We start from the raw sequence: 12394 nt of genomic DNA, 5'->3' as shown, positions 1-12394 counted from the left end.
ACACCTTTGTATTCTCACAGTTTCATAGTGCTTAGGGTCAGAAGGGACCTAAACAGATCATCAGGTCCGACCCCCTGCCCTGGGCAGGAACGAGTGCTGGGGTCATAACACTATCTATCTCCAAATATCTCTCTCCTACTACTGCTGTTCTTATCAGTCAAGTTGTCAAAGCTGAAGTAAACCCTGATACTGTTTTGAACACATACATCAAGAACGATTCTGTCCCTCTGCCTCCTTCCCAAATTGACAGATTAATATAGGGGTTTAGTCAGTTTTTACATAAGAGCCAGCTAAATGAAGCACAGGAGAACTGATCGAGAGAGAGACAGGGCATGACAATTGTGATCTCTAACAAAGGAGCTGGAAGTTCAAGAGGAGGCTGGAACTGATGGCAACTGCAAGGCACACGAGGAGAACTCAGGTGAGAACGGCTGCCAGGGAAACTCACAGAGTGCCGTGTGGGGACTCCAGGGGTGGTCTGAGATTGCCAGAATGTGTTTTATTATGTTTCTTTTTTGCAAATACCAGCCAGTAAGTTTATGTGTACGTGTTTGTAAGGGTGGAAAATATCAAGAATAAGTCAACTTACCTGTGAATTACTTGAAAATGTCTAAAAACTATATATGCTCACTTCATAAACTTATTACAGAAGACACACATGGAACAGTGGAACAGACATGCTTAGGGTATTTATAGGAGAGATTTCTTACCAGCATTTTACACCTTGCAGCTTAGTGGTGTCTTCCTGCTTTTCTTTAGCAATGGCATCCAGCACCCCTAATACCCCAAAATATAAAATAAACACCAAACAAGTCAGAGAAAGATTTGGAAAGAATTGCGCCATTAAGCTTAGAGAAACAAATTAGACTGAGCACTGTGCAACCTTTAAGGAGGTGACCCCATTAGGGAAATGGGCAGCAAGAACCATTCATCAGTGCTCGGCTCTTAGGAAGATGTCTTTATTAGCATTAACCTTGAACCACTTTAAAAGGATCCCCACCATGTGCTGGCAATCGAACCATTTAAAGATACACATATATGACAACTCGGGTTCCAAACCCTGGCCCCAGATCCTGCAAATACAATCTGTAGGCACAGACCCTCATGCCTCTGTGACGTCCACTAAGAGACGACAACGCTTCTGCTAGCAGATCTTACCCAAACACACTGTGACAGAGGGATGACTAGGTCACCTCACCATATGAAACGAGGCAGCCCCACTTTGAGAGTTCATGGTATTACATCCAACACCACTCAGACAAAGACTAGCCTCTATTGCTAATTCTGCTGAGGGTAAAGTGCTAGCAGTTCATTCATGGCACTGTCTTGGCACATTAAACTGCCATACTCACAGCCTGTTATTAAGGCTGGTCCTAGTGAATGTGGTAGACACAGCAACTTTCCAGTTTTTTACTGTATCACATTCAAATACGTCCGAATTACTGGAGTGAAACCACCAAGCTTTAAAAGAAGAGCCTTTTGATGTGGGTTGGGATTTTTGAGGAGACAAAAAGAGAGAGATGTCTCATGCCTATGCCTTATCTGCCAGGCCCTGCTCTTTACTTGATTTATTCTCTCTCTCCAGGAAGAGGAATAAAGCTAAGTAAAAGAGGGAAACTGCTTATCTTCAGCCACAGGAGTTCAATATCACCATATCATCATGTAGCCTAGTGCTCCTACTGCTTTCAGCTTGTTTGTTGATACCTACACCTCTCCCAGCCCAGATCTCTGCAAAATATTTAAATCATGACAGCAGTTAGTCACTGAAGTGAAGAGACCCAACAGCGATGACCCAGAAATGTTCACTACACAAACTAAATGAGAATAATATCTATAGAATGTCTTAATCATTCCTCTTTTGGGGAAAACCCTGAAGGGTCTGCATATGGTCCTGGCCTGAAGAGCATTGCTATTAAGAAACCAGAAGAACTGGTCAAGAGACCAGTGACAGAACTAATTCAAGGAACATCCTGGACTCTTGCCTATCCATGGTAAAGCAAGGGTGCTCATTCTGCAGATACATGGCTGTGTGGATAGGACAGCAACAGATGAAGATCATTCCCCACAGAACAGGAAAGTTGACTTGTGCTTGGTTTCCTCCCTCCTCCCCCCATGATTTGCAATGTAAATCCAGATGCTACTATTTTGCACCCAAATCATCATCATCATCACGGCTTAGTGAAGAACAAGATACACTGCTTGTAAGACAGTTTAGGAAGACTCCAGCTATTAAATTAGATACCCAGTTTAGATTATGTGAATGTCTTTGTTCACTACTCTTAACTCATCATTGTTTAATAAAGCTATTTGAAGCTTTTACAGAAAAGATACTCTTGAATTCAAAATGGCATCGTTGACAAAGCACAGAGTTCCTTGTGCCAAACACGCAAGTTCAGAGCTCACACGTACCAAGGAACCAATGAGTTAGCCTGCAGCAAACTCCATGCTGCCACAGGTACACTGCTTCCAGGACCTGAGCCAGCTCATTTAAGCCAGCTTGGTTATCTGTGCGCTACACTACAGTCTGCAGTGCACACATAACTTTAGTAAAGAAAAACTGGATAGGAGGCAGGGTTGATTTGCCAGGCCAGAGATGAATGGGAGAAAAGACAGAGGCAGCTTGAAAGACCAGTAACTTTCTATTACACTGCAGTAGAGGAAACATGTTCTCAGTAAATAGCTCCTCTATGCCCTCTGAAATCTCCCAGAAAAGAAAGTCCACCTAGTAAAGTACAGTTTCGATACACTGCGCAAAACCCCAAGTAGTAATCAGTACTCACAGGTCAACATCCTTTGCAGAACAGCAAAGCAGATCTGTTTGAAATGAACAAACGATGGTCACTTAGCATTGAATACAGCAGCAAGTGTGTTCAGAGTAAATCAAGGGGTTCAAAAACTAAACTGTCCTGAAATTCCTGATTCAAAGCTTATCTTAACATAAACCGACTTGTCACATAAGTATAATGTGATTAATCGAACAGCCTGATTATTCTTGGCATTACAAACCAGAAATGCAGCAGAACAATCTAGGAGAACATATAGGTAAAAAAAAACCCGAACCAAATGGGGACCCCCAAGAAGGGTGGATGTGTTAATTCATCATCTCCAAAATCACCTTTCAAAAGTAACTGATTTTAGAACCCTCCCTACCACCCCCAGCCTCGTCAAGTAGCTTCGAAGATTCACGATAAACTCTCCAAGAAGCTCTAGGCATTGGATCACTCAGCATTTACCTCACCCTATGCTCTCTTGCTGAATTACTGCCCTGTCTATATTGGACTGCAAGCTCTTCCAGCAGGAACTGAGTAATTCTGCATTCTACATAACATTACATAGATCAATGCGCATGCATCTGTTTTTAAAGAACATATACATAAACTGTTTCATGTTGCCCTTACCTGGGGGCTTTTCTTTAATTCCAGCTTCTTTCCCTGATCAGCAGTTTGCTGGAATCCATTCTGAAGAAACGTGATCACAAAGTCTGCAAATCAAGAGTGAGCAACTGTTTTAGCATTCTCTTCTGCCCACAATAGGAGATCACCCACCAGACTCCCAACCAGCATTCCCTCTAAGCTGTGTGGCATGTGTGGCTGCACAGGCACACCTGGCAGTGCAGCATGAGCATGCCTGCACACGCCACACAGCTTAGAGGGAACACTGCTCCCAACAGGACTTCACTTGTTCCACAGCCAGGTGAGCAGACTGCCCAACACCAGCTTATCTCCCCATTTGTGTGCAGAAGGTCCCAGACATCCATCTGTTCAAGAGCTGGTACAACTTACACGGATGTTAATGTGTCCCACAGTCACACATTTGGCATGCTTAGATAGATCAGACTCGCAGTATCAGACTATCCCAGTATCACACAACAAACATAAGAGAACAATCAGCAAACAGGCTATTTTTAAGTGCTCTGCATAAAATGACTGACAAAATGATTTATTCTTATTTGTTTCTCAAGCGACAGTTTCAAATGCCTGAAATCAATTGGTTCCTCAGAACTGTGCACTCTAGGTGAGTTTGTACAGAAGAGAGATCTCAATGTGTCTGAGGAGATCTGAGAGAAAGGACTAACACGTGGCACAGTAAGGAGAAAGAGACCCGAAGTCCTCAAGCTGAAGACTAAGTCTGAGTATCGGAACAATGAAAATGCAGAAATACATACAAGAGAACTGAGTTTGCTTGGCCATACATGACTGAAAGCATTACAATTAAAGGTCAAGTCCTGCTTCTCCATCAAGTGACCAAGCTATCAACTTTTTTTTCTGAACCAGAAGACGTAGGCAACAAAATTAAACAAAAAGCAGCAAGCGGAAGAGAAGGCATAAAATCAAAGCCAGGTTAATTTTAGATGGTTATGGTTAAAAGGTGGAAAGCACATGCACAGGATGTGGGAAACCAACACTGGCTACATGCCTTGCCTCACTACTGCCACCCCTCCTTGGTCAAAGAACTGAAACGTGTGGTACCATGGTGTGCTGCAACAGAATAGAAACCCTTTAATTTTAAGGTTACTGGGTCTAAAAGCAAACCAAATAGTGGTGAGCAGGGCAGGACAAAGAGCAACAGGAGAAACTGAAGCCTCCACAAGCACACTCATACCACAACTGTGATGGATTTTGCCAGGACTGGGAAGGAAATGCTCTGAACTATTAAAGCAAATAAAATGACAGAAGGAATAATAAAAAAAAACCCCAACAGCCAAGAATGATTCCCCTCACAGTGTAAAAATGCAACTCTCATATTTATTATCATCTGTTCTGATCAAATGGAAGCTTGGATTTTTACACTCTAGGCTTAAAGTAGATACTGAACCTCGAGTGCTTTAGCCCTCACAGTGTTAAACACCTTATTCAATGGCTTGCCTGAGAGCATGTGTCTGCAAAGCTCCATTTCCTGGGAAGAATCTTCTGCCTGCTCGCACAAGAGACAAAGGCTGCTGCATAGCCACTCCACCACCGCAGGGGTGTCTGAATTGCTGAGAAGACACAACAAAAGCACATTCAGCTTCTTTCCTTCCCTATTCTCGTGGTATTTGTTTCCTCTTCAATTGACATTCATTCGGAAGCAGGAAAGGGCAAAGATGCCTCCGCAGCTGGCTCTGTGTCGGGTAGTTATTTTTTAAAGTTGTGCCAAGTGAAGGCTTGATTTTCTTTACAAAAATATTCCAGAGCAAACATGTCCCCAGGAAGAGAACTGACCTTGAAATGTGGTCCTTATTTCTGCCATAAAAGTATTTCCATAGAGACCTCTGTTAGGATAAAGCTCCGATAGACAGATCTTTAGATTTAGGTACCTAATTCAGGAGTTGAACACCTGAATACCTTTAGAAGTCTTGATCTTACTCTACCCTATGTGTCACTTGGAAGGCTGTTTTTCATGTCAGCTTTTTGACTTTTTTGAGGCTCACACAATCAAAGCAAGCACTGAACAGTTTCTTTTCCTGCAGTATCATCAACCAAAAAGCAAAGCACAGCAGGGAATTCGGCAATATCTTTAACTACTGCATACACCATAAGAAAATCATCCCAATCTATCTTTAGGGTTTGCTTGTACATATTATGTAATTATTATATGGTCTATCCGTTGATTTTGTATATTACATTATACAATACAATATTACATGTGATAACACTATGACAACGTTTGTAAATTGGTGTGCAAAGTGCTGGGCATGACTGCTACAGAAAGAGAACATGTCAGTTCTCAAGATAATGAAGGCTTTGCAATATGACTCTTAACACTAACACTCCTATGGTGAAAAAAATCAATTGGAAAAGACAACCATTCTAGTACATTTTAACTTCTAATTTCAATCCATTAAGTTTTCTGTTCCAGATCAATTTATAGCATGAGCTAATTATTCTCTGGGGCAATGCTCTGCCCAAGCTTGCTGTGATTCCTGGCCTTATTCAGAAGCGTCCAGCTCAATTTCAGCAGATGCCCACTCCAGGCCAACCTTCATTTTTAATGGCCACATATGAATTTCCACCATAAATCTTAATCCAAGGTACTAAAGGCTAATCCTACATTACGTTTTGAGAGATTAAACACATCTGTAACTGGGTATGCCTCCAATTACCTCTCCAGCAGCTCGCCCAAGTTTACAGTGTTCCCTCTGTGCAAGTGCCACACAACTTCCAACACTGGAGGGCTCTAAGAAAAAGAATGTCAGAGTCAGATCCCAGTAGGCAACATTTGCCATATCCAACTTTCTAGTGGCAATGCTAAGAGAAACTTCAGCCCCCTGTGTTAAATTCAGGACATGGACAAATCAACCAGAGATTATAATTGCAATGGTATTATGAAATCCTAGTTTAAAAATTAGTTACAACAGACATTCCTTCTTACCCAATTTTGGATTAAGAGCTTGATAAAATTAAAAAAAGGTAAAAAACCCCTTTATGATAACCAACAATCACTTCAGAGAAGAAATCTTTTTCTGCCTGTGATAACCCTGATTAGAGATCTTCTACAAGGGGAAGGGACACCTCCCAGCATTGATTCCACAGTCTTAGTCACCAAATGCAGCACAAGATAGTAAGAGCAGAAACCTGTAAGAGCCTCCTAGCTGTTCTGCTACCTTGTATAAAAGTCTCGTGCTTTCAAATTCAGTTCCTAACCAACAGATCATAGAAACAGACCCAACAGTTGGCACTGTTCATGGCTGTCTCAGTAAAGAGGCTTAGTACCACAGGGGACAGAGGAGAAAACAGCAGCTTGAAGCTCCTAATATTGAATGCAAGGTCAGTCATCAACAAAATCAGCACTGTTCAGGGGCTAGCTTTGAATGTGGCACTGACTCTGTCACTGAGACAGTTTAGGGCTTCCCTCAGCCCTCTCCTAGCGCAAGCAGTCCCCAAAGGTCCTCTGTATCACAAGCCAGGAGAGAGTCTAGGATGCAACAGAAAAGGAGAGGCAGCAAAATACCAGCTCCTTTTTCTTCCAGCATCATGGGCAAAAGAAATTTTATCCCAGAAAAAAAAAATCTGAGTGCATCCATATAAACTGCAAAGTGAGGAACAAGAGGTGCATGGTGTGCAGACATCCAGAGGGAAACACTGGCAATACCCTGGAGGAATGAAGAGAGCAGCTTCCTTCCCAACATGGTACCAGAATCCTGCATATTCTTTGCGAGCTCAGTCTCTACATAGACAATTACATATGCAATGCAACAGTGCAGGTGAACAAAGGCTTCTCTCGGGCAGTGGCTGGACCTACTCATCCACAGGACCATAAACTAGACTCTATCTTTTAGCCTTGGACTTTCATCTCTGACATGACCAGCTCACTCAGGCTCAGCTCAAAACCTCCTCTTCCTTCCTACCATGGCTATAAACGAAGCCCATTTTTAAAAACTCCTGAACTCCTTAGCTTTTCAACTCACCTTAGAACAAGTCACTCAAATACAAGCCCAAGGCACTGACGAGTTAATACAGCTGCCTGTTTACTACCATCAACACAATGTCCCCAAAGGGACAATATCCCCACATCAAAACTCACAGATGAACTCCTGAAGATGCAGCATCCAAGCAGAAATTTTGCCAGTAGTGCAATATACAGTCTTCCAGTTATAATAACTGCACTTCACAGATTATGCCACTGTAGTAAATCCAAAGCAAGCCTAATCTTCCACAAGCCCTGTGGCAGAATCACAGCCAGCAGACAGATTGTACATGGTGAACTGGTCACTCAATGGTAACTGCTTAGCTCATTTGGCAGACCTAAGCTGTGACTGCTGTGCAGAGCTGTCAGCATATTTCACTGATATGAGCAACCAGACATGGATGCACTCTTTGGGACAATGCAGATCACTAAGCATGAGAGAGATGAGGACAAAGTGCTGTGTCAAGAGATCCAGCTATGGAACACTCTTCCAGAGGTTAGGCAAACCCAGGAGCAATCATCCCTGGGAAATGGGGTACAGCCTTCCTCCTTCAGAAGGTCTTTCCTCCCCACACGTAACACACACAATTAAACACCCCTTTAGTCCCAAACTCCTACCAACCTCCATTTTCAGGAAAATGACCTTGAGAAGAGAGGCATACCACAGATTCAATGGAGTGCATGAGGGATTTCAATACTGCTATTGATTTTACAAGGAAGACTCTCAGATATTACAGTAATATGTAGCAGTATAAAGTCTTACGAGAAAAAGGCAGAACTTCCCTATCTGTATTGAAAGAGGTCATTGCAGAGAGGGACTGACATCTGCAGTGCTGTGTCCATGCTGTATGCACTCAGTGGAAAAATCTCCAGTGCTGTCAGTACTCATGAAAATGCTGATTGACATCCACACAAAAAAGCAAAGCTTACAATTACTGCCAGCCCTTTGATGCAAAAAGCTGAAGTCAGCCAGTACAGGTTCCCTTCTCAATGGCAGGACCTGAAAACTGTGTCTTAAAATATGGAAACTACATCACGTGGTAAATGTGATGCAAGAAGCTATTAAGTAATCAATAACGTACGACGAGGAGCATTTAGCTTTCCAAATATCAGCATGTCTCAGGGGCACTGCAAAGCAGACTGGAGAACAAACGCTTTCACACACCCAAGTACTCCCGGGCACGCTCAGGGGTGTAACATGCATGCTCAGGAATTTGTTATTGCATTTATTTATATACACACTTCCAAGAAACCTACTCAGGGTTCACCCTCCACCTGCAAAAGTGCTGACAGAATGCCTCTGGTTTCATTGCAAAGCAGAGCTGTGCTTAATTAACATGTTGCCTGTTTGTTTTGCTTTGTTTTGTTTGAAATGTTGGCTTCGCTCCACAACACCTCTGACCCAGCTGGATCACAGAGTTCTAATGGATTTTACTTTTAAAATATTAGTTTACATAACAGCAAAGCACCAACACATTTAAAACCAAAATGATGCTTTTATGGCTTCACAAAGGTCATGGCAATCCCCAGGGAGAGCCCAAGATGCTGAGCATCCATCAGTAAGTAGGAGCAATAAGCTCCTGATTGTGCTGCGATATGCCATTAACAATACCAAGAGGAGGAAACAGATTATTGGATTTCTCCAGCCCCTTTTAAAGTTGCCCCTGGCTTTTACAGGATGCGTATCTAGAGAGTTTAAAGACACAGGACTGGATTCCACCCAAATAAACTAAATGCTGTGTTACAGCCTAATGGTCTGAAGGACTGACCATCATCTGCTAGACTCACCTGCATTTTCCACATTTCCTGACAAAAGAGTGAGCAGCAGAAAGCACTGTGCACCGATAAATCCTTGATTGTTTCAAGCAACGAGGACAGCTTCTTCTGGAATTGCCCCAGAAAGAAAGCAGAAAAAGTGCCCTTAGTAAATAACACAACATTGGAGCAGTTTCCTCTTGTTCCTTATTTGTTAAATCACAAGTGACTGAATGGCTCAAGAGCCAAGTGAAGAGACACTGAGCCTTTCACTTTTATGTTATGAGTTCAAATCCAACCCAGATTGATAATGACCAAATCAGTGCCATCCAATGGCTACTCTGTGGGCTAGGCAACACGATCCGATGATCTCTAGCGGACATTGCATTTAGCTCAAATTGCAAGCCATGGGGTTAAAGGTTAAACAACTCGCAACAAAAGGGTGAATGTTCCTGGAGGGCTGAGATGCTCTGAAGAGGGCAGTCTCACATCATACTATTTCTGTGGGGAAACAGGAGGTCAGTTCCAGGCTGCTGATTTTGCAGCTTTCAGTTTGGAAAATCCTGCATTTTTTAAGGACAAGTTAAAACAAAGATGTGAACACACAGCTGATTGGTTCCGTTTTCCTCCTATCCTCAGAGGCATGTACTGAGGACAGACTGGTTGGGTTTAAAGAAAGCACAAACCCCAAAATAATTCTTGGCAATAACCTTTTTGCTACCAACCTTCAATCTCCCCTTACCCTTTGTTCCCCATTCAACAGCACAGTTTGCCCAGACTCCAACGAAGCCTGAGAGATCTGCTCAACGTTGGCAACAGCAGTTTTGGCTGACAAGATTCCCAGCGGTACGCTCAGGCGTGAGGCCTGCTCCTGTAAAGCAGACACTGGAAAGCAAAGTAGGATCATTACTGAAAGAAGCGCAGTTTGAGCACAAGACCAGGAACGCTGAGTTTTAACCCTAGCTCTTCCCTGCCCTTCGGCTTCCCTGCCTCATTTTCTCTCACCCACGAAATACAGGTAACACCACCTACCCCGGAGGGGTGTTGCAGCAATTGTTTATTATAAAGTGCTTTGAAGAAGAGCTCTTGCTAAGGGACTGCAGCACAAGATTCCCAAGGTTCCCCATTTGGGACTTTAATAAACATTTTTAACGCCGCCTTGTGTGTGTGGAATCTTAAGTCAAAAGTGAGGCACTGTGCAAAAGGCTCCCTACAAGTTCCACAGTGCTGGGGCTTCTCTCCCTTCCTCTGGAAGACTACTTAATATGTAACGTGAGTCTCACTAAGCAGATTGTTAAGGTCATCTTGCTACGCTGCTAAGGTAGGCTGACGACGCGCTGAGGGAAGTGACTGACTGCAACTGTGTGTTCTCACACGCCTCATATACTTGTAAACACAGACTTACTACAATGGCAAGCAAGTGGCTTACTGCTGCCCTCACTTAGAGAAGAAATCACAGTGCTTTACATGCCTACAACTGTGCATCTGTTTCAGAGAAGAATAAACAAGCAGAGTGACATTAGCTCAGAGCAGGAAGTTAAAGGCACCTGGTAGGCAGAAATTCAATGAGACAGGCAAATTACATTTCCCCCCTTTCTCTCTGACGGACATTTTCTGACTTACCTACAAATGGTTCTGAAACCACACGTGGAGGCTCTGTACTGCTCTGCTCCGTTGATTTATTGGAATTTTCCACCTAAAACGAAACAAAAAATAATGATCAGAAATACCGGTTGCACAAATATGTCGCCTTTGTCGATACCTACCACCTGTACCACAGCACTATGTATGTACTTGACATAATTTAAATAAAGCTTAATAGTCATGTAAAGTAGCTCTTATACAGCACAGTTTATCGACAGATCTTAAAGCACTTTTTAAAGGAAGTAAATACTGCGATGCCCACTTTAAAGGGATGGGGAAACTAAGGCACAGATCAATTAAACATCTTTGAGCAGGCCGGTGGCAGTGCCAGGAAGAGACTCCACCTCGTCCAACTCCCAGCAAAACCTTCCTCCCGCTAGGCACACTTGTGAAAACTGACCGAAACGTTAGAAACTGACAAGGAATCTGGGTCTCTTTTAACGGCCGATTCCTCCAAAGTTCTCCTTTGGTGGAAAACAGCCCAGAAAGCTCCGGATCTCCCTACGCAGGGCCTCAAGGGCAAACGTTTTCTCCAGCCGGGTAAGGCAAGATGATATACAGGAAGTCAGCAACTTTGCAGGCTGTCTGCACGTATAACGTATCTCACACACGTCTAGAGAGACACGACAAGCGGCAATTCAGAGACAGCCGACGACTCCAACGGCTGGCCTCTATGCACGATAGACGCAGCCAACTGCGATCCCAACGAAGATGGTGGTATCTCGCCAACGTACGTGAATTAGCCCCCGGATTTTTCTTTTCCACGTGTATTAATGCCGTTTACCTTGCTTTGTTTGGGAGCGACGCTTAAAAAAATTAACAAATGAAGAACTTGTGTAGGGACCGCGCTCCAGGCGGCTCGACAGAAATAAGATAGGAGCAGCGAGTCCAAACTCGCGTCTCCCTCCCTTACCTCCAGGAAAAGGTCGCTCAAGTTCTGATGGCAGCTCAGGAGGCGAACCGCGGCGTCCTGCAGCCCGGGCCCACGCTCGGGCACGCATCGCCGCCTCTTGGCTCTCCCTGCTAAGAGGTCAGTTTTAAAAATCAAGGGTAACTCAGCAAACTCGGGCCGTTTTGCGCGTATCACTCAGGCCCTTTGCCTGTCGTGTGCATATTTCAGGGAAGAACACGCGTGTACGCAGACTGACACGGGCTGGGAACAGGAAATTAACAGCGCGCAGCAGGCAGGAGGGCCAGGTCAATGCCCCGCTTGCAGGCAGGCGTGTTCTCACCCACCTGCACACGAGTGTGAGACACCTGCAAGTGTCAGGAGCGGTTTTGTGGCCCCCTGTGAAGCGCTTTGGTGCATTTCTACAACCCTTGCAGCTACCACCGCTCTGCCTGCGGCCGGGCAGGAGAGGGGAGCGTGTCACACCGCCTGTCTGTGTCAGGGCGAGCCTTAGGGCTGTAGGGTTAGGCCAGGCGAGGGCCGGGGCAGGGACGATCCTGCCTCGGGTGGGCCCGCGCGATGTGCCCAAAGGTCTTTGTCATTATCATTGCTATTATCATTGTTACCATTCACAGTGCGCACCAGCTCCCCCTCCCCACGCCACCTACCCAGCAGCTCGGCCAGAGCCCCGCAACCCCGCCGCCCGCCCGCGCCCCGCAG

At 44.4% G+C, this 12394-nt stretch overlaps 1 protein-coding gene across 1 annotated transcript in view; it reads right to left on the bottom strand.

The window, feature by feature from the left end:
• FANCA (FA complementation group A) overlaps positions 1-12367 on the bottom strand; it is a gene marked incomplete at its 5' end in the record, with an annotated part of 38825 nt that extends 26458 nt beyond the window's left edge. Inside the window, 10 exons of the mRNA XM_025209144.1 lie at positions 711-777; positions 2781-2814; positions 3399-3481; positions 4866-4978; positions 6083-6156; positions 9175-9270; positions 9884-10026; positions 10765-10837; positions 11699-11808; positions 12343-12367. Coding sequence (XP_025064929.1) covers positions 711-777; positions 2781-2814; positions 3399-3481; positions 4866-4978; positions 6083-6156; positions 9175-9270; positions 9884-10026; positions 10765-10837; positions 11699-11808; positions 12343-12367 — 818 coding nt within the window. The remainder of the gene's footprint in view (positions 1-710; positions 778-2780; positions 2815-3398; positions 3482-4865; positions 4979-6082; positions 6157-9174; positions 9271-9883; positions 10027-10764; positions 10838-11698; positions 11809-12342) is intronic.
• Positions 12368-12394: the final 27 nt, after the last annotated feature.

This window comes from Alligator sinensis, unplaced genomic scaffold, assembly GCF_000455745.1.
Source record: "Alligator sinensis unplaced genomic scaffold, ASM45574v1 scaffold255_1, whole genome shotgun sequence".
Taxonomy (NCBI): domain Eukaryota; kingdom Metazoa; phylum Chordata; order Crocodylia; family Alligatoridae; genus Alligator; species Alligator sinensis.
This window is presented reverse-complemented; position numbering and strand designations above follow the sequence as displayed.